This window comes from Hylobates moloch, unplaced genomic scaffold (assembly GCF_009828535.3).
Source record: "Hylobates moloch isolate HMO894 unplaced genomic scaffold, HMol_V3 SCAFFOLD_13, whole genome shotgun sequence".
In the NCBI taxonomy this organism is placed as follows: domain Eukaryota; kingdom Metazoa; phylum Chordata; class Mammalia; order Primates; family Hylobatidae; genus Hylobates; species Hylobates moloch.
The window spans coordinates 38,920,386-38,941,182 of NW_026652288.1; the positions used below are offsets into that span (position 1 = coordinate 38,920,386).

Consider the following 20,797-nt stretch of genomic DNA (forward strand, 5'->3'; position numbering starts at 1 on the left):
CTGATTAATCCCTGTGCTTGTTCACAGGCTGTCCGACATAGAAGAGACACCCAAATAGGCCTAGACAAGAATACACGACAGACCCTAGGGTCATCCACATACCCTGGGGACATCTAGAAGCTAGGGACTACCTGCTTCCGTGCCTGCGGTGCCTGGAGGGTGGAGATCCGGAGCTAGAGACCGAGCACTCCCAGGGAGGGAGGAAAGATGCTCTGGGGGGAGCCCCGCCCCTCCCTGTATCCCCAGCAGCCAATGGGAGCGCGGTCCTCCTGACGCCCCCTGGGACGTGTAGTCCGGGCAGGGGCGCCCTCGGGCGCCGCCGCTCGCCCCTAGACTCCACGTCCCGTCGTGCGCCGGGAGGCGCGGGGATTGGCTGAGCCCCGCCCCCAGCCCGCCCTGCTCCGCTCGCGCCGCAGCCCCAAGAATGAATGAAATCGTAGCGCGCTGGGCGGCAGAGCGGGCGGCGCAGGCCGGGCTGGGCCCGCGCGCGGCGGCAGCGGCGCCCCGGGCCGGAGGCGGCCCAGCCGAGCGGGCCATGGCTACCGCCATTCAGAACCCGCTCAAGTCGTGAGTGTCCCTGCCGTCCCCGCCCCCTGTCCAGACACCCCCACCAGGAGCCCTTCCCCCGCCCGCCCTGGGGCTGAGGAGGGGGACGCAGCCCGCGGACCGTAGTTGAATGGGGGCCCCCAGCGCGAACCCTTGCCCCGGGGGCCCCCACCCCCTGTCGCCACCTGGGGTTGGGGGCGGGAGCCCCTCCAGGGTCGCGGGGGCGCCTCTTCTTTGTCGCTGTCAGTGAAGGAATGCGGCGCGGGCTGGGGGTGGCGGAGGCCGTTTCCCCACCCAGAGTGGGGGTAGGGGTTTCCCTCTCCTCCATCTCTCCCTCAGGGTCTCCGGAGGTGCCGGGCCTGCCCCGGCCGGGGCTGAAAGCTCGAACTTAGGTCCGGACCTCGGTCTCCAGGGTTTCCATCACCCGCTCTCCGCTCATCAAAGCGCCTTTCTCTCTTTCCCCTTCTTTCCCTGGGGACCCCGGCCCCTGCGGCCGCAGGGTGGGAGCTGAGAGGTCGCGGGTCCCCAGTTCCATCCCCGCTGCCTCCCCTTTTTCCTCCTGGGATCTCCGGGAACTAGAAGCCCCGAACCCGCGGTCAGCCTGGACCGCGGCATCCGTCCCTCTCCCCGCGCATACACATCAAACGGGAGCATCTCTGATCCCCTTGGGGACCGGCTGCCCAGGAGGGGGTGCCGGGAGCGCCCTCGGTCTCCGGGGATTCCCTCCCTTTCTCCCCGGCCGCGGCCCTTCGAGCGTTCGCCTCTTCCCGGGCCCGGTGGCTGGGAATCCGGACGCCTGGGTCCGAGCTTGGCCCCTCCTGACCCTCTCCTCTCCTTGCCATCCCTCGCGCTCTCCACCCCTCCCTTTACCCCTCTCCATCTCGCTCTTGCTTCTTGTTCGGGATCCCGGACTCCCGGGTCCCAGCGCTCCCCATCCCCCCGTTCCCAGGCGGTGACAGCGGGCTCCAAGTGACAGGAGCTTGGCCGCTCCCGCCCTCCCTCCCCACAGGCGAGCGCGGCGCCACCCTCCCCCTCCTCCCGGGCCTGGTGGAGGAGGCGGAGGGCGAACGCCCGCGGCGTCGCACAAAGGGGCCGGGGCGACCTCCCCCACCCTTCCCCCAACCCCGTGCGCTGGCTGCCTTGACCTTGAACATCGAGGGCTGGGGGCGGGGGTGGGGGGAGAGAGGGAGAGAGGGAGCGCCCCCCCACCCCACCCACGAGAAAGGATGCGCCTGCTGGCTGGACCAGAGGCCGCCAGTTGCTTCTGGTTTCTGGCGGGAATGGGGGTGGGAGGTGGAGGGTGGGAGTTGGGAGAGGAAGGGGGGGCAGGGACTTAGAGGCAAGCGCCTACACGTGTGGCTTCGCCGTGAGCAGGGTGCCGGAAGCGGGTGTGTGGGGCTCGGGTCCGTGTGAGGTGGTGTATGATGGTGACATCCCTCTGCTGCCCTCTCACCCTAAGTGGCACACACAGACAGCTGTCTCTCCTGTGAGAGACATCCGCAAAATGGCCGGGAACGGGGCTCTTGTGCAGGTTCGTGGATCTACAGGCGATGGGGCCCCTCACCCTGACCCTGGCCCAGACCCCTGGGAGGAGGTGTGCTGCAGCCCTGAGCAGGGGCCCAGCCAGAGTAAGCCTGGACTGGGAGGGCCCTACCCCTCTGTGCCCTCCCCTTCCAAAAGGTCTCTGCAGGGGTGAGGGTGGGGACTCCCTGGCTCCTGAAAGAATGTGAGTCAAATCCCCTGGGGAGAAGGAGCTGGAGGGTGCCGCCCTCGGAAGTTCCGACTGCCTGAGTTCCAAAACCAGCTTCAGCCATGAATGTTCCCTGCCCTGAGCCTCAGTTTTGCCATCTGTGTATGGGGGCTTCTAACAGCCCTTACCACCCCGTGGGGCTGCCGTGGGGCTAAGGCCATCTTTGTAAAGCAGTTAGCACAGAGACTGACACTGACCAAATGTAGTGATTATTAGTAGTAGTATCAATATTGATTTATGATATTGATTTCTACTGTGGGCCAGCTCCCACACAGGGCACTGGGGGATGGGGCAGGAGGATGTTTGGGTCAGGGAGAGGACTGGGAGTTCAAGTTTGTAGGAGAGTGTGTGGGAGTGGTGTGTGCAGAAGGAAAGAAAGGAGAGCCTGCTGCAAGTGTCAGCCTGGGTTTATGGATAGAGATCCTGCTGGTGGGCTGGGCATGGTGGCTCATGCCTGTAATCCCAGAACTTTGGGAGGCCAGGGTGGGCAGATCACTTGAGCTTAGGAGTTTGAGACTAGCCTGGCCAACATAGGGACACCCTGTTTTTACAAAAATGCAAAAATTAGCCGGGTGTGGTGGCGCACGCCTGTAGTCCCAGCTACTTGGGGGTTTGAGGCGGGAGGATCGCTTGAGCCTGGGAGGTGGAGGCTGCAACCAGCTGTGTTCATGCCACAGCACTCCAGCCTGGGCCATCGAGTGAGACCCTGTCCAAAAAAAAAAAAAAGAGAAAAAGAGAAAGAGGAAAGAAAGAGAAGAAAAGAAAGAAAGAAAAAAAGAAAGAGAAAGAAAAGAAAAAAAAGAAAGAAAGAAAAATAGAAATTCTGCTGGTAGAGGAGGACTGTTAGGAAGGTCTACACTCAGAGTGTCTACACTCGGGCTTCTCTTAATCAAATCGACAAAAGAGTTTGGGGTGGGGAAGGGGTGAGTCTGCGTGTCTGAGGCTAGCGGTGTGGGAATCAAGTGTAAGAGGGTGTGTTGGGGACCTGTGAGCGAATGGGAGGTGAGAGAGGAAGGTGGGGTCACGGCTCACTGTGGGCAAGGTGTGAGGTGGCCACTACGGGGCCCTGGAGGCCAGAGTGATCGTAGTGGTGTCAGTGTCCCTCACTTAATCCCCTTGTCACCACTCCAGGCAATATGTGAATCAGAGATCCACCTCCTCCTGTTTCAGAAGAGGGGCCGGCCAAGGCCTTACCTGGCTTAGATGGGCGAGTTTGTGGAAAGGGTCTAAGACTAGAGGGGTGTGTGTGTGTGTGTGTGTGTGTGTGTGTGTGTGTGTGTGTGTGTGTGTGTAGAAGTGACCGGGAGTGTAGGAGGCCTTGACTGGATCTCATGGGGGGATTTCAAGTGACAAAAATGGTGAAGGCTAGCGGGCCACTTCTGTCGGCTGGGGCGCCCCCTGGTGGATGAGGGCGTTTGTGGGCGTGTTAATTACAGCAGCCGCCCAAACTTGAATGCTGGCTCTACAGGGGTCGGGGTGGAAGAGGGGAAGGGGAAAGGGGGAGGAGAGGTGAGACGGGAGGAGGGACGGGGTGGTGGTGTTGCGGAGAAACTGGGTCAGTTTGTGACTCAGTGGATCCGCTCACTCCCTGGGGATCTTTTCGGGTGGAGTCAGTGTGGGTGACAGTGGGAGAGAGAAGGAGGTCAGGACTACTTGAGGAGGGCCGCCAGGGGTGCCTGCCTCCTTCCTTCAGTCTCACCTTCAAAGAGCCGCCAGGGGATGCCGGCATGTGAGGTCACCTTCCTGTGCCTCAGATTCCTCACCTGGAAAATGCAGATAATAGCATCACGGGGTGAACTGTGCCCAGCACATGATAGGTGCATTTACTCATTCAACAAATATCTACTGAGCATCTATTTTTTTTTTTTTTTTTTTTTTTTTCTGGAGACAGGGTCTTGCTCAGTTGTCTAGGCTGGAGTGTAGTGGTGTGATCATAGCTCATTGCAGCTTCAATCTCCTGAGTTCAACCAATCCTCCTGACTCAGCCTCCTGAGTAGCTGGGACCACAGGCATGTGCCACCATGACCAGCAGTTATTTTTTTTTTTTTTAGTAGAGACCAGATCTCCCTATGTTGCCCAGGCTGGTCTCCTGAGCTCAAGCGGTCCTCTCATCTCAGCCTCCCAAATTGCTGGGATTACAGGCATGAATCACGGCGCCCTGCTTACTTAGTTTTTGTTTGTTTGTTTGTTTGTTTGTTTGTTTGCTTTTAGAGACAGAGTCTGGCTCTGCCACCCAGGATGGAGTGCAGTGGTGAGACCACAGCTCACTGCAGCCTCAGACTCCCAGGTTCAAGCTATCCTCCTGCTTTAGCCTTGCGAGTAGCTGGGACTACACTGATGCACCATCATGCCCAGCTAATTTTAATTTTTTTTTTGTAGAGATATGTTGGATATGGTCTGGATATGTTGCCCAGGTTGGTCTCAAACTCCTGGGCTCAAGCAGTCCTCTCATCTAGGCCTCCCAAAGTACTGGGATTGCAGACTGGAGCCATTGCACCTGGCCAGCATTATTCTTTCTTTCTTCTTATTTATTTATTTATTTTTGAGAGGGAGTCTCACTCTTGTTGCCCAGGCTGGAGTGCAATGGCACCATCTTGGCTCACTGCACCCTCTGCCTCCTGAGTTCAAGTGATTCTCCTGCCTCAGCCTCCCTAGTGGCTGGGATTATAGGCATGCGCCACCATGCCCGGCCAATTTTGTATTTTTAGTAGAGACTACTACCATGTTGGTCAGGCTGGTCTTGAACTCCCAACCTCAGGTGATCCACCCGCCTCCGTCTCCCAAAGTGCTAGGATTACAGGCATGAGCCACTGTGCCTGGCCCGCATTATTCTTTCTGATAGCATTTAGGTATTACCATTGACATCTTAGTAAAGTATATATCAGCTCCTTTGTAGAATAAATGGATTTATTGAGCAAATACTATTGAGGCGGAGTCTTGCTCTTTCGCCCAGGCTGGAGTGCAGTGGCGCAATGTCAACTCAGTGCAACCTCGGCCTCCTGGGCTCAAGTGATTCTCCTGCCTCAGTCTCCCAAATAGCTGGGAGTACAGGCATGCACCACCACACCTGGCTAATTTTTGTATTTTTAGTAGAGACTGTTGGCCAGGCTGGTCTCCAGCTCCTAACCTCAGGTCATCCACCTGCCTGGGCCTCCCAAAGTGCCGGGATTACAGGTGTGAGCCACTGTGCCTGGCCTGCCAGTCACATCTTAAAATGCTTTACCTATATTTACTCATTTAATCCTCACAACACTCCAGTGAGGCATCATCCTCTTTTTACAGATGAGGAAACTGAGGCCCAGAAAGGTTAAGTCATTTGCCAAGGTCATATGGCCACCAAGTGGCAGAGCTAGGATTTGAACCCTGGAGGTGTGACTACTGTTTCTAACCTGCACTGCTGCTGTCAGGCCTGCAGAAGGCGTTGAGCAGGGCGGGGTGACCGTGAGCGTGGCTGCTGGGAGAGACAGCTCCGGGTGGGGTCTCTGGAGCCAGGAGGGACTTGGGTTGGGGGGGGATGAGGAGGTGTCTGCTGGAAGCATGTTGATGAGAAGTCTGTGTGGGCACCTGGGAGGTGTCTCTGCGTCTCTTAGTATTGCAGTGTGTGTGCGTGTGGCTGTATGAGTCCGTGCGAAGGTGTGTGAGTAGGAGTGTGCGGGAGGCTGTGAGTATCCGCGTGAATGTGTGTGTAAACTGCCATGCGTGGGCGTGTGCGAGTCCAGGTGTGCATGTGGTTGTGTGCACGCGAGAGCAGCATATGTGGACGAGTGAGGGCGGGTGAGTGACGGTGCGTGCCCCGGGCCCCTCCTCCGCGCCGTCCCCGTCCCGGTCCCCGCGGGGTCCCGGGGGCCCCCTGGCCTGGGACTACCACTCCCAGCATGGCCCGGGCGGGCCCGCCCCGTCGCCGCGATTGGCCGTGGCCCTCGTGCTCCCGCCCCCCGGGAATGAATGGATGGGCGGCCTCAGCGCCCGCCCGACCGCTGGGAGGACCGACCCGGCGGGGACCTGCTGGGGGCAGGACCCGGGGAGCAAGATGGCCACGGTCATCCCTGGCCCCCTGAGGTGGTGCGGCCCGGCGGGAGGCGGAGAGGGAGCGCGGGCGGGTCTACGCGGGCCTGTGTGTGTGTGGCGACCGGGGGTGGGGCCGAAGGGGTGTCTGGGGGGATGTCACCGAGTGCGGGGGTGCGAGAGTGTGTGACTGTCGGTCTCTGACAAGAATGGTGTCGGATGCACCGCTCCCTGGCGGGGTGGAGGGCGTGGGGGGCCTCCAGATTCTTTTTGGGGAAGGGAGATATCTTCCCCTCCCTGCAACCCTCGGGTCTGGGAGAGGGTGAAATGACCCGGGGGTGCGGGGGACTTGGCAACTGGAGTGAAGTCCACACTACCTTTGTCTTGGGATGTGGAGTGTGTGTGTGTATCACTTATTTGTGTTCTGGTTTTTTAAAGAATTTTTGGGGCATAGGTGTGTGGACATGTGTCTGTTTCCTTTTATTCTGCACTAGATATCTTTGGATATTTGGGTCTCCCAGTGTGTGTTCGTATCCTTTGGAACTATATGTCATTTGTCTCGTGTTCTGTGTTTTTGAGTATGTAGGGAAGCATGTATTTGTGTGTAAATTTTTGTGTGACTATGGGTGGATTTGGCTGTTTCTGTGTTTTATATGTGTGTGTGTCTGTGTGGAAGTGTGATATTTTAGATACTGGTTCCACATCGTGCATCTTTGTAAATGTGTGTGTGTACCTGTGTGAATCTGTGTGATTTCTTTGTGTTGTGTGTCTGGATATTGTGTGTGTGGTTTGTGTTGTGTCTTTGGATACATGGGTAAGTGCATAGGGGGGCAAGTGGTTTCTGTAGTTCCTGTCTTTTGACATGCGTGTGTCTGTGTGTCTTTGGATGCATGAGGGGTGTATGTGTGTGTGGTGTGATGTTTCCATGTTGTGTGCCTTTGTGTGGGTGACGTGTTTCTGGTGTGTGTCTGTGGATATGTGATGTGTCTTTATGCATGGTTATTTGTGTGATTTGTCTCCACACTATGGAAGTTGGGATATTTGTCTTTTTCAGTAGACATTTATGTGTGCACGTGTGTGAGGTTTGTCTGTTTCTCCTTTGTGAGTATTGGGATTTGTCTCTCTTTGTGTGTGAATCCCGTGTGACTGTGTGTGATTTGTGTTGTGTGTCTGCATATGTTCATGTAGGGATACGTCCCGGTGTGTTTTTGTTTGTTTCTGTATGGTGTTTCTACTCATGAGCTGGAGGCCTGTTTGAGTCCCAGTTTGGGGGCCCCTGGGCCCTGTCCCCTTCCCCCAGCCTGGGTCCCGGAGTGGGAGGAGGGGAGAGGTGAGGCTGGAGGGGTCGGCCCACCCCTCCCGAGCCTGGGCGGTCCGGCAGCCGGGGGAGGGGTTCTGGGCGACCCTGTGCGCCTGCCCTTGCTGACAGCCGCCCGCCCGTTCGCCGCCCCTCTAGCCTAGGCGAGGACTTCTACCGCGAGGCCATCGAGCACTGCCGCAGCTACAACGCGCGCCTGTGCGCCGAGCGCAGCCTGCGACTGCCCTTCCTCGACTCGCAGACCGGCGTGGCCCAGAACAACTGCTACATCTGGATGGAGAAGACCCACCGCGGGCCGGGTACCGTCGGGAGGGCTGGCGCTGGGCGGGGCGGGGCCGGGCCGCCCCACCGCCGCGCCCTCTCACCCCCATCTCTCTCCAGGTTTGGCCCCGGGACAGATTTACACGTACCCCGCCCGCTGTTGGAGGAAGAAACGGAGACTCAACATCCTGGAGGACCCCAGACTCAGGCCCTGCGAGTACAAGATCGGTGGGTGCAGCCGCTGGGGCTCCCATCGGTGTCCCAGCGCCTGCTGTGTGTCCTAGCACGTGTCCATCACCTTTATCGCTTTCTAGCAAGTGTCTGCCTGGCTGGCTGTGTGTCTGTCTGCCCATGTGCGTCCCGGGTATTTCCCAGAGATTCCACAGTTTCTCTGAGGCACTGAGTGGCGACTGCATCTCCTCCTACATGGGCCCAGGTGCCCAGTTGTATTTATTTATTTATTTATTTATTTATTTATTTATTTATTTATTTATTTATTTTTGAGACAGAGTTTCACTCAGGCTGGAGTGCAATGGCGCGATCTCGCAACCTCCATCTAGCGGGGAGTTGAACCTTAAACCTTAAACTTCTGCCTAGCGGGTTCAAGCGATTCTCCTACCTCAGCCTTCCGAGTAGCTGGGATGACAGGCATGCGCCACCACGCCCGGCTGGTTTTGTATTTTTAGTAGAAACGGGGTTTCACCATGTTGGTCAGGCTGGTCTGGAACTCCTGACCTCAGGTGATCTGGCCATCTCGGCCTCCGAAATTGCTGGGATTACAGGCGTGAGCCACTGCACCCGGCCTGTTGTTTTTTAAATAGAGGCAGGGTGTTACTGTGTTGCCCAGTCTGGTCTTGAACTCCTGAGCTCAAGGGATCCTCCGGTCTCAGCCCTCCAAAGTGCGGGGATTATAGGCGTGAGCCACCATGCCCCACCAAGGGGCCCAGTGGTATTGGAGGGATTAGTGATATCTGTTAGGTGTATGTGGGTGTATGGAGTTTCTGACTGTGTCCCTTCCCCTGGGAGCTGGGATGGATCAGTGTCTGCTTGTATTTTTTTTTTTTTTTTTTTTTTTGAGATGGAGTCTGGCTCTGTCACTCAGGCTGGAGTACAGTGGCGCGATCTCAGCTCACTGCAACCTCTGCCTAGTGGGTTCAAGCGATTCTCCTGTCTCAGCCTCCTGAGTAGCTGGGATTACAGACACACACTGACATGCCCGGCTGATTTTTTATTTTTATTTTTAGTAGAGATGGGGTTTCACCATGTTGGCCAGGCTGGTCTTGAACTCCTGGCCTCAGGTGATGCACCCGCCTCAGCCTCCCAGGGTGCTGGGATTACAGGTTTGAGCCACCATGCCCAGCCGTCTGCCTGTATTTTTTTCTGTGGGTGCCTGAGGATGTCTGCCTCTGTGTCTCCCCAAGGGCGTCTGGATGTCTCAGTGTCTGGTTGGAGCTCTTTCTCTCTCTTAGGTGTATCTTCCCAGGTGTCTCCAAGTGTCTTAGAAGGCTTGTGTCTTGTGTATGTCTGGTCTGTCAGGGCGTCTGGCTCCTCCCGAGTGTGTCTGGGTGTGTTAGGCAGTGCGGCCGTCTCTTTCTGTAGGTGTGTAGGTGCCTCGGAGTGTCTGGGAGAATCCCTTCCTGATGGTGTCTGGCGTATCAGGTGTATTTCTGCACGTGTGTGCCAGTCCATCAGAGGATCTGGACTTACCCTTGAATGTGTTTAGGAATATCGGGGTCAGTTCCTCTTCCTGAGTCCGAGGGTCTGTGTGTACCCAGGAGCGTGGCAGTGCCCAGCCGGCTGTGTCTCTTCCGGTCTGTCTCCTGTGTGTGTTTGTGTGTATCTAGCTGAGTGATTCTCCCTGGGTATGTCAGTATGTCCCCGCTATGTGTCCAGGCGTCTCATCTGGCTGTGTCTTCCCCAGGGTCTAGGTATATCCGGAGGGCTAATTGTTTCTTTCTTTCTTTTTTATTTATTTATTTTTTTGAGATGGAGTCTCGCTCTGTCACCCAGGCTGGAGTGCAGTGGCGTGATCTCGGCTCACTGCAAGCTCCGCCTCCCGGGTTCAAGTCATTCTCCTGCCTCAGCCTCCTGAGTAGCTGGGACTACAGGCGCCCGTCACCATGCCTGGCTAATTTTTTGTATTTTTAGTAGAGATGGGGTTTCACCGTGTTAGCCAGGATGGTCTCGATCTCCTGACCTCGTGATCCACCCGCCTCAGCCTCCGAAAGTGCTGGGATTACAGGCGTGAGCCACCGCGCCCGGCCTTTCTTCCTTTTTTTTTACACCCAATTTGGAGTGCAGTGGCACGATCTCGGCTCACTGCGACCTCTGCCTCCTGCATTCAAGTGATTCTCTGCCTCAACCTCCTGAGTAGCTGGGATTACAGGTGTGTGCCATTACACCCGGCTAATTTTTGTATTTTTTTTTTAAGTAGAGATGAGGTTTTACCATATTGGCCAGGCTGGTCTCAAACTCCTGATCTCAAGTGATCCACCCACCTCGGCCTCCTAAAGTGCTGGGATTACAGGTGTGAGCCACAGCGCCTGGCCAGCTAATTGTCTCTGAGCATCTCTGAGTGTACCCATGGGTCCGGCTATGTCTCCTCCATGTGTCTCAGTGTCTCCAAGGATCTGGCTATACCTCTTTGAGTCTCTAGGCTGTATCTGAGAGCGTTGCTTATGCCTGTAATTCCAGCACTTTGGGAGGCCGAGGCGGAGGATCGCTTGAACTCAGGAGTTTGAGACCAGCCTGATTAACGTGGTGAAACCCCGTCTTTACCAAAAATACAAAAATTAGCCCAGTGTGGTGGCATGCCAGCTACTCTGCCTGTAGTCCCAGTTACTCAGGAGGCTGAGGTGGGAGGATCACTTGAGCCTGGGAGTTGCAGTGAGCTGAGACTGCACCACTGCACTCCAACCTGAGTGACAGAGTGAGACCCTGTCTCAAAAAAAAAAAAAAAAAGAGAAAAAGACAGCATGGCTGGGCCTCTTCCTTTCCGCATCTGTCTCAGACGATCTGTCTGGATGTCCCCTGCAGGAGTCCGTGTGTCTCCTCTGCAAGTGCCTGGATCTGTCCATATTTGTCTGGGTATGTTTGAGAGTTGCTGTGTCTTCCCTGAGTAGGTCTGGGTGTGCCTGATGGCCTAACTGTGTCTTTTTCCGTGGCTTTCCGGTGTATCCGAAGTTCTGACCATGTCTCCTGCTGTGCGTCCCAGGGCATCTGAGGGCGTGGCTGTTTCTCCCCAGAGTCTGGGCCTCCCTCCTAGGGCATGTGGTTAAATCCCTGCCTCTGCTGCCGGCCGAGTGTGGGAAAGCCTCTTTCCTCCCGCAAAGAGCACGGTCCCCCCACCTGCATGGTTTGAGGAGTCCTCCGGGGTCAACTTCCCCATCTGACCCCCCCATGGCCCTGTCCCCAGACTGTGAAGCACCCCTGAAGAAGGAGGGTGGCCTCCCGGAAGGGCCAGTCCTCGAGGCTCTACTGTGTGCAGAGACGGGGGAGAAGAAGATTGAGCTGAAGGAGGAGGAGACCATTATGGACTGTCAGGTAGGCCCACCCCTGGGGGACCCCCGCTGCATGGCTTCCTCTCACGCCTGCCTGCCACCAGCCCGGGCCCTCACGTTCCTGCTCTGAAACCCCCCCGGTTTCCTCTGGCCGTTGGGCATCCCAGTCTCCATCCTCCCAGACTTCATCTCTGTTTGGAACAACTCCTGACTTATACTCTCACCCCCAATCTCCACCTCTGCCCAGAGCCCCTCAAAAGCAGGTCAGTGGCCCCTACTTTCTTGACCCGTCTCCTTTCTCTATTGCCCAGAAACAGCAGTTGCTGGAGTTTCCGCATGATCTCGAGGTGGAAGACTTGGAGGATGACATTCCCAGGAGGAAGAACAGGGCCAAAGGAAAGGTATCACCCCAAGCTTCTCCTCTTCCCCGCTCCCCTCAATGACAGGTCTCATTCATGGAGCAGGCGCAGTGGTCCGCCCCTGCCACAGTCTGACCTCAGTCTGACCTCATTGAATCCCCAGAGCGTCCTGCAGGGGTGGGGGATTTTATACCCATTTTACAGATGGGGAAACTGAGGCTCATCTGTATTAAGCCATTTGCAAAGCAGAGATTATGCAGTGGGTTAGAGCTACCTTCATCCCTGTGCCACAGAGGAAGAAGCTGAACCTTGGAGAGGTTCGAGGCCCCCACAGCTGGGACATTTGTACAGCTGCAATTTGAATTTGCAAAAGACACTGTTTTCTCACTTTCTTTTTTCTTTCTTTTTTTTCTTTTTTTTTTTTTTTTGAGACGGAGTCTTGCTCTGTCGCAGGTTAGAGTGCAGTGGCGCGATCTCCTCTCACTGTAACCTCCGCCTCCCAGGTTCAAGAGATTCTCCTGCCTCAGCCTCCCGAGTAGCTGGGACTACAGGCATGCGCCACCATGCCCAGCTAATTTTTGTATTTTTAGTAGAGACGGGGTTTCACAATGTTGGCTGAGGTGGTCTCAATCTCTTGACCTTGTGATCCGCCCGCCTCGGCCTCCCAAAGTGCTGGGATTACAGGTGTGAGCCACCGCGCCCGGCCTGTTTTCTCACTTTCTTGGCCCCTCACTCCTGACTCTCCTCACAGGCATATGGCATCGGGGGTCTCCGGAAACGCCAGGACACCGCTTCCCTGGAGGATCGAGACAAGCCGTATGTCTGTGATAGTGAGTCCTTCTGAAGAGGGGGAAAGGCAGAGAGAGGGGGGCCCAGAGACTCCCCACCTTGTGGCCCTCTCCCTCCTGTTCCACACCCGGGTTGGGAGGCTGCTCAGGTCTCTGGCTGAGGGGGGAGGTGTGATCCTGGAAGCCAGGGTGGAGGCGGCATGGGCCCAGAGGGGCTGACAGGCCCTCCTGGCTCGCTCGCTCCCCAGTCTGTGGGAAACGGTATAAGAACCGGCCGGGGCTCAGCTACCACTACACCCACACCCACCTGGCCGAGGAGGAGGGGGAGGAGAACGCCGAACGCCACGCCCTGCCCTTCCACCGGAAAAACAACCATAAACGTGAGCTGGCAGGCCAGGTGGGGGTGGCGAGGGGCCCTGGGAGTGGGGAAGAGGAGCCCAGCTGGGGGTGGGGGTGGGGGGGGCATTAGACATTTCTGGAAAATCTCCAGCTTAGCCGTTCCCTCCCCCCACCGACCATGGGGATGCTGGCTCTGGGGTTGCCATGGCAACCAACCATCGCTCCTTCGCTCCTGGCCGGGCGTAATATTTCTGGGTCTGATTTATTGTTTCAATTAGAGCTTGGGGAGGGGGGGTGATAGATGGCTCCCCTCCCGCCCTGCCTTCCCTTTCTCCTGTATCTGCTAAGCTTTGCTCAAGGGGAAGGGTCTGTGGCCTGGGAGCCCTTGGCGTCTGCCCGTGCCAATCCCATGCCAATTCTGACAGCTGAGGGATGGGGGAGGGGAGGAGGGTTTCGGAGAGGCAGCAGGGAGACACCGTCTTCCCACCTATTTCTCAGAGGTAGAGGCTGAGTGTCTTCACCCCTGGCCACTACACACCCAGGCACCTCAGTGTTCAGAGTTTTTCTTCTGAGTGTCTGTTTCTGTACCAGATCTTGGCTAGGGGTACTCGCTGAATTTGTTAGATACAAATTACTGAGGGTGCAGTTGGGAGTGGCTGGCTGGGAGACATGTATGTGAGAAGGGAGGCAGGGAGCCCTTCCTCAAGCTGTCTTTACCAAGTTTTGACCCAATAAAGAGGACGTGTCAGTTGTCTCAAGGAGTTGGGAATCCTGGCTGGGTGCAGTGGCTCACACTTATAATCCCACCACTTTGGGAGACCGGGGTGGGAGGATCACTGGAGGCCAGGAGTTGGAGACCAGCCTGGGCAGCATACCAAGACCCTGCCTTTATTTTTAATTGAAAAAAAAATTTTAAAAGGCAGAGTTGGGAGTCCCTATGAGAATTGTTTTCGCCTCTCCCCACAGCCTAGGGTAGCTACTCACTCTTCGCACCTCCCCACGCCTGGACTAAGAGGTCCATCCCTGGGGCTGATGCTGGGGGCAGGGTGGAGCCTTGCCTGTAGTGAGAGTCCCTCTCTCTGTCCCCCCTACCCCAGAGTTTTACAAAGAATTGGCCTGGGTCCCTGAGGCACAAAGGAAACACACAGGTACGGACACCTCCTTCTGCTCCTAAAGTCTGCAGCCACCTTTGTGGGGTGCCCTTGCCTGCCCCGTGCCAATGCCTGTCTGCTGTCTTGCAGCCAAGAAGGCGCCCGACGGCACTGTCATCCCCAACGGCTACTGTGACTTCTGCCTGGGGGGCTCCAAGAAGACGGGGTGTCCCGAGGACCTCATCTCCTGTGCAGACTGTGGGCGATCAGGTGACGCTCCCCACCTGAGGTTTCTTGGGGCTGGGTGCAGAGGACATTCAGGAGTGCAGACCTGGGGGGAGGAAGGCAAGGCGGTGAGGACTGAGGGGACCCCGAGCATGTAGGGGATACTGTGGATAACCAGAGCTAGCGAGGCTGATGCAACTGCTGAGGATTGTGGGAACGGGGTCGGATCAGTGAGGCTTCAGGGATAATGGGATGTGGCTCTCATGGCCTGTGCTTAGCATGGCATCAAGAGTAGTGAGAGGCCAGGCGCGGTGGGGTGGCTCACGCCTGTAATCCCAGCACTTTGGGAGGCAGAGGTGGGAGGATCACTTGAGGCCAGGAATTTGAGACCAGCCTGAGCAACATAGCAAGACCCCCATCTCTACAAAAAATTTAAAAATTATCCAGGTGTGTTGTTGCGCACCTGTAATCCCAGCAACTCAGGAGGCTGAGGCTGGAGGCTCCCTTGAGCCCAGGAGTTTGAGACCAGCCTGGGCAACATAGTGAGATCCCATCTATATAAAATCAGCTGGGCATGGTGTTGCACCCCATTAGTCCCAGCTACTCGGGAGGCTGAGGTGGGAGGCTCGCTTGAGCCCAGAAGGTGTGTTTTTTTTTTTTTTTTTTTTTTTTGAGACGGAGTCTCCCTCTGTCACCCAGGGTGGAGTGCATTGGCATGATCTTGGCTCATTGCAACCTCCGCCTCCTGGGTTCAAGTGATTCTTGTGCCTCAGCCTCCCGAGTAGCTGGGATTACAGGCGCCCGCCACCATGCCTGGCTAATTTTTGTATTTTTAGTAAAGACGGGGGTTTCACCATGTTGGCCAGGCTGGTCCTGAACTCCTGACCTCAGGTGATCTGCCTGCCTTGGCCTCCCAAAGTGCTGGGATTAAAGGCATGAGCCATGGCAGCACCCAGCCCCTTGAACCCGGGAGTTGTTTTTTTTGTTTGTTTGTTTGTTTGTTTTTTTGAGACGGAGTCTCACTCTCTCACCCAGGCTGGAGTGCAGTGGCGCGATCTCGGCTCACTGCAAGCTCTGCCTCCCGGGTTCACGCCATTCTCCTGCCTCAGCCTCTCTGAGTAGCTGGGACTACAGGCGCCCGCCACCACGCCCGGCTAATTTTTTGTATTTTTAGTAGAGACGGGGTTTCACCGTGGTCTCGATCTCCTGACCTCGTGATCCCCCCGCCTCGGCCTCCCAAAGTGCTGGGATTACAAGCGTGAGCCACCGCGCCCGGCCGAACCTGGGAGTTTTTGACTAGCCTGGGCAACATAATGAGAGCCCATCTATTAAAAAAAAAATAGGCGAGGCCGGGTGCTGTGGCTCACATCTGTATTCCCAGCACTTTGGGAGGCTGAGGCGAGCAGATCACGAGGTCAAGAGATCGAGACCATCCTGGCCAACATGGTGAAACCCTGTCTCTACTAAAAATACAAAAATTAGCTGGGTGCGGTGGCGTGTGCCTGTAGTCCCAGCTATTCCGGAGGCTGAGGCAGGAGAATCGCTTGAACCCGGGACTCAGAGGTTGCCATGAGCCGAGATTGTGCCACTGCACTCCAGCCTGGGTGTCAGAGCAAGATGCCATCTCAAAAAAAAAAAAAAAAAAAAAAGCTGGGCATGGTTTCGCACCCCATAAGTCCCAGCTACTCGGGAGGCTGAGGTGGGAGGATCACTGGAGCCTGGGAGGTCAAGGCTGCAGAGTGGACTGTGATGGCACCACTATGCTCCAGCCTGGGCAACAGAGTGAGACCTTGTTTCAAAAACCAAAACAAGACAAAAGGAGTAGCAAGAGACAGGGGCCGAGGCATGGCAGGTAGTGGGCTGTGCGGTGTGAGTGACGGACGCCACCACCTGGGCACTGGTAGCAGGATGAGCTTGCCGTAGAATTGTGGTTAACAGAATGTGGTTTCCCATGGTGGACTTGTGGGCAATATAGACTGTGGTTGCCTCAGCACAGCAGGTCATGAATTGTGGTTGTCATGGCATCATGGGTAGTGAAATATGGTTGTCATGGCAACTCGGTATAATGGAATGTAGTTGTGATGGCACCAGGACTGTGGTTGCGGGGTGAGGGCACCATGGGTCGAGGCTGCAGGTAGCAGCTGCGGGTGTCTCTGCAGCGGGCTGTGCAATGACTAACAGCCTGGCTACACAGTGTTGTGATGTGAGTAACAGTTTGGTTGCTGGGGCATCATGTGGAATGGACTTTAGTTGCATGAAACCGAGGTGTGGGGACCCCGTTGTGGAAGGCGGTTGCCATGGCATTGTGGCTGGGAGAGTGTGGTTGCCACGTTGCTGTGGTTAACAGGACCCCTGGCCGTTCTGCTGTGGGTAATGGAATGTGGCTGTCTCAGCATGGTGGTTAACAGAATGTGGTTGCCACGGTGTTGTGGGTGGTAGAAAGTGGTTGCCACAGCACTGTGGATAATGGAATGCGGTTGCCATGGCGTTCTGGGGAGCAGAGTGTGGTTGCCATGGTGGTTGTGGTAGGAGACTGTGGTGGCCGGGGGACTGCTACTGGCCACGTGGTTGCTGGGCAGGTGTGGGGTCAGGCTGCGGATCCTGGCAGCTCATCCTGGCATCATGAGCCAGGGGTAGGGGCTGAGCTATGGCTCTCCTGGCAGTCAGTGCTCACCAGGGGCACGGTGACCTCCTAACTGCACCCCTGCCCCTTGGCCCCCAGGACACCCCTCATGTTTACAATTCACGGTGAACATGACGGCAGCCGTGCGGACCTACCGTTGGCAGTGCATCGAGTGCAAATCCTGCAGCCTGTGCGGAACCTCCGAGAACGACGTGAGTGCCGCCCACCCCCCGTGTGCCCTGCTGCCCGCTCCCCCTGGCACATCCACCTCTGCCCCTTGAGCCTAAAGCCTGTGCCTGAGCCCTCCGTGGTGAACACCAGTCCTCTGTGTTATCATTATGCTGGTGTCCATAAATCGAACCCGGCCCTTTTTCCTCTTCATCTCTCTGCCTCCTCCCAACCACTCTCTGAAGCAGGTGGTCTTGTTTCCACTTCACAGGGAAGAAACTGAGCTCAGAGAGGGAAAGAGACCTGCCCAGGGTCAGCCAGCTAGGGAAATGGTAGAGCTGAGATTTAAAGCCATGACCACTGCTGGCAGAGCTGGTATCAGATCATCTTAGGGTTGTTTAAAGCCTTCCACAGGCCAGGCGCGGTGGCTCAGGCCTGTAATCCCAGCACTTTGGGAGAGGCTGAGGTGGGTGGATCACCTGAGATCAGGAGTTCGAGACCAGCCTGGCCAACATGGTGAAACCCCATCTCTACAAAAATACAGAAATTAGCTGGGTGCCTGTAATCCCAGCTACTCGGGAGGCTGAGGCAGGAGAATGGCTTGAGCCTAGGAGGTGGAGATTGCAGTGAGCCGAGATGGAGCCACTGCACTCCAGCCTGGGTGACAGAGTGAGATTCCGTCTCAAAAAAAAAAAAAACAAAAAACAAAAACAAGTCATGACCATTTCTGGCAGAGCTACTATCAGATCATCTTGGTGTCATTTAAACCTTCCACAGACCGGGAGCGGTGGCCCACCTGTGTAATCCCAGCACTTTGGGAGGCCGAGGAGTTTTGAGCCCAGGAGTTCTAGACCAGCCTGGGCAACATAGTGAGACCCCCGTCTCTACAAAAAAAAAAAAAAAAAAAAAAGTGGGGCATGGTGGCGCACACCTGTAGTCCCAGCTCAGGAGACTGAGGCAGGAGAATCACTTGAGCCCCCAAGAGTGTGAGGCTGCAGTGAGCTGTGACTGCACCACTGCACTTCCAGCCTGGGCAACAGGGTAGGATCCTGTCTCTAAAAATATAAAATAATAATAATAATAAGGCTTCCACAGAGCCTTATAAACCCCCACTATAAATCGCAAAGAGACTGTCCTGAGGGAGATGTGCTTGGCTAAGCAGTGTTGCGTACACATTTCCTGCTGCGAGGACCTTCTCAGAGCCTTTCTCGGAAGGCCTCACCTCCCCCAGCCCCCTTGACCTAGCCCCTGCCCCAGCCCCCCACCCCCGTTTCTGGTGCCCGTGCCCCCAGGGTGCCAGCTGGGCGGGTCTCACCCCCCAGGACCAGCTGCTGTTTTGTGATGACTGCGATCGGGGTTACCACATGTACTGCCTGAGCCCCCCCATGGCGGAGCCCCCGGAAGGTGAGAGGAGAGGCGGGCACCCTGTGGGGCGGGTGGGTGGGAACGCCGTCTCCTGGTTGTGGAAGACTGTGTCCTCTGGGTGGGAAGGGGCTGGGGCAGCCCTCCCGGACCCGGGCCTGACTCCAGCTTCTGCCGCCCCCGCAGGGAGCTGGAGCTGTCACCTCTGTCTCCGGCACCTGAAGGAAAAGGCTTCTGCTTACATCACCCTCACCTAGGCCGGCTCCGCTCGCCGCGACTCTGGGGTGGTGCTCACCTACCTGCTTCTCCGAGCTCCTCAATTCTCCCCCACCCTGAACGCCCCGCAGGGGGAGGGGGAGAGGGGGAAGCCGAGAGGGGGCTGGGCCACCCCCTCCCCTCTGTGCAAGTGGAATGTCTGCCCTGTGGGTGGGTGGGCCCGGCCAGGGCCTCTCCCTCCCTTCCTCCCTCTCTGTCCCTTGGCAAATGGACACCAGGGGCTTCTCCCCTCAAAGCCATACCCCGCCTCTGGGCGGGCATAGGGGGTGGTGGGTGCCAGCCAGGGGCATGGACAGAGCCTTTTTCTAAAGAAAAAGACAAAAAGTTAAAAAAAAAAAAAAAAAAAGAAGAAAAGAAGTTAATATATACAAAGAGTCCTCCAAGGCCTGGCTGGGTGGAGGGGCGCTGCTGAGAGTGTCCACTGGGCACCCGCCTCTGCCGGCCCCCCGCTGGGCGCCCCAACCCCAATTTCTGGAGCTGCAGCCGTCCCGCGCCCCACCCAAGGTGGGCGCCTTCCCCTCTTGTGCCCAGGGCGGTGGGCGTGGTGTCCACCCGCCCCTCCCGGTGCCCACGGTGGATACTGCATGATGTGAACCTTGGTTTTGAACTCTGTTCCTGCCCCTCCCCGACCGCCCCAGCCTGTGCCCGCCCCGTGCCTGCCGTGGCTGGTGGGTGGCGGTGGTGGGGCCGGGTGGGCCCCCGCCCAGCGCCTGCTGGAATGAGAAGCACAGACTCCGCCACGGACTCCTTTTCCCTCCCTCCTCCGCCCTCCTCCCGCCCCGCCAGGCCTGGCGGCCCCCGCCCCCCTCGCTGGCCATTTTGGGGGAGTGAGGGGGCGTGGTTGTTTCTTGTGGTTGTGTGTGTTTGTTGTTCGGGTTTTAAAAAAGGGAAACTGAGACTGCAGGTGGGGGAGGTGGTGGGTTTTGGGGGGATGTCCCCCCAATCCAGGAGTGCCCCCCCACTTGTCACCGAGTCTCCTCTATTGCCTGCCTCTGCTGTGAATTAACTTGTTCTGTGTATTAAACTGGGCCTGACCCCTCTGCCCACGACTGCCTCGTTCTCCCGTCTGGTTTGGGGCATCACTAAGAAGGAGGGCCGGGGGTCGGGGGGCCTTGTTGGGGGTGAGGCGACCAGCCAGCCCCTACCTCCATCCACCTCCTTCTCCCCCTGCCTGCACCCTGCCTCTCCCCGGCTTTGTCCCAGCTCCGCCCTGCTTTGCCAGAAAGGAGGAGAAGGGGGAGGGGGTGGAGGGGCTCCCGCCCAGCCAGCTGTGGTTGCCCTGGCAACGGGCTGCTGCAGCTGCAGCGGGCGCAGCCGGCAGGGAGGCGGGAGCCGGGTCGGGGGGAAGGGAAGGGCTGGGAAGAGGACGGTGGGTTGGCCCCTCCTGAGGCTGGGGTGAGGAACGGGGGTGTCAGGAGGTGTCATCCCAGACCCAGACATCTCCAGGGGGCTCCGTGTCCTGGATGTGGGTCAAATCAGCGGTGGGGATAAGGTGGAAAGAGAGGCGCTAAGGGAGGGCAGGAGGGTATCTAGACACGGGCACTGGGAGAGAGACTGAGATGTGGGCGACGGGTGGGGAGCGAGAGTGAGGAGTGAGGGAACTAGGACACAGATCAGTAGAGAGAAAGAGACGAGGACAGTCACACAGTTATTGAGAGAATCAGAAAAAGAGCAGGAGGGTGCAGAAGGGAGAGAGACAGGAGGAAGGACCGGGAGAGAGGAAGGGAGCAGGGGTGAGAAGGAGGTTTAATGGGAGAGAGGGAATAACAGTAATAAAAAATAGCTGACATGCTGGGAGAGACGGGAGGAGGAGGAGGAGGAGGAGGAGGACGATGATTGGGGAAGAGCAGCAGCAGATTTAGGGAGAGGTCCTCCAGGAGGGGAGGCAGAGAAGGAGGTAACATCGATCAGGAGAGGGAAGAGAGTGAGAAGGAGCCACATTGCGGGTGGAGAGAGAGAGAGACTTGGGATCAGGGACAGGCAAAGTCCCAGGACAAGAGGCAGAGATGGGGAGAGACGCGGGCGGCAGGGGAGAGGAGACAGACTCTAGGGGAACAGCAGAACAATCTGCAGAGAGAGCCGGAGGTATGAGGGACCCAGAAAGATCGGGGAGGGGAGACAGGGAGGTCCGAGACGGGCAGAGGAAGCTGGAAACTGGGACACGAAGGGAAGGGCCGGGCCTCAAA

The 20,797-nt window shown here is 57.1% G+C and overlaps 1 protein-coding gene across 14 annotated transcripts; it reads left to right on the plus strand.

The window, feature by feature from the left end:
• Positions 1-425: 425 nt before the first annotated feature.
• DPF1 (double PHD fingers 1) lies at positions 426-18,968 on the plus strand. Of its 14 annotated transcripts, none has more exons than XM_032173059.2 (12): positions 426-567; positions 7,758-7,918; positions 8,001-8,108; positions 11,296-11,423; positions 11,692-11,781; positions 12,491-12,569; positions 12,776-12,907; positions 13,964-14,014; positions 14,108-14,227; positions 16,905-17,017; positions 18,266-18,377; positions 18,522-18,968. In XM_032173059.2, the coding sequence occupies exons 1-12, from the start codon at positions 536-538 to the stop codon at positions 18,590-18,592; spliced, it is 1,197 nt and encodes a 398-aa protein (XP_032028950.2). In that variant the 5' UTR covers positions 426-535; the 3' UTR covers positions 18,593-18,968. The 14 variants fall into 14 exon arrangements, with proteins under 14 accessions (XP_032028950.2, XP_032028951.2, XP_032028956.2 ...); XM_032173060.2 differs by having other exon boundaries at positions 18,296-18,377; XM_032173058.2 differs by lacking the exon at positions 426-567 and adding an exon at positions 6,192-6,412 and having other exon boundaries at positions 11,698-11,781.
• Positions 18,969-20,797: the final 1,829 nt, after the last annotated feature.

Excerpts from the sequence above, each read along its gene's own strand:
- DPF1 (XM_032173069.2), top strand. The coding sequence starts at position 6,246 with ATGGGCGGCCTCAGCGCCCGCCCGACCGCTGGGAGGACCGACCCGGCG. Across the intron at positions 11,782-12,490 it reads AGAACAGGGCCAAAGGAAAG|GCATATGGCATCGGGGGTCT; the intron begins GTATCACCCCAA and ends CTCTCCTCACAG. Across the intron at positions 14,228-16,904 it reads TGCAGACTGTGGGCGATCAG|GACACCCCTCATGTTTACAA; the intron begins GTGACGCTCCCC and ends CTTGGCCCCCAG.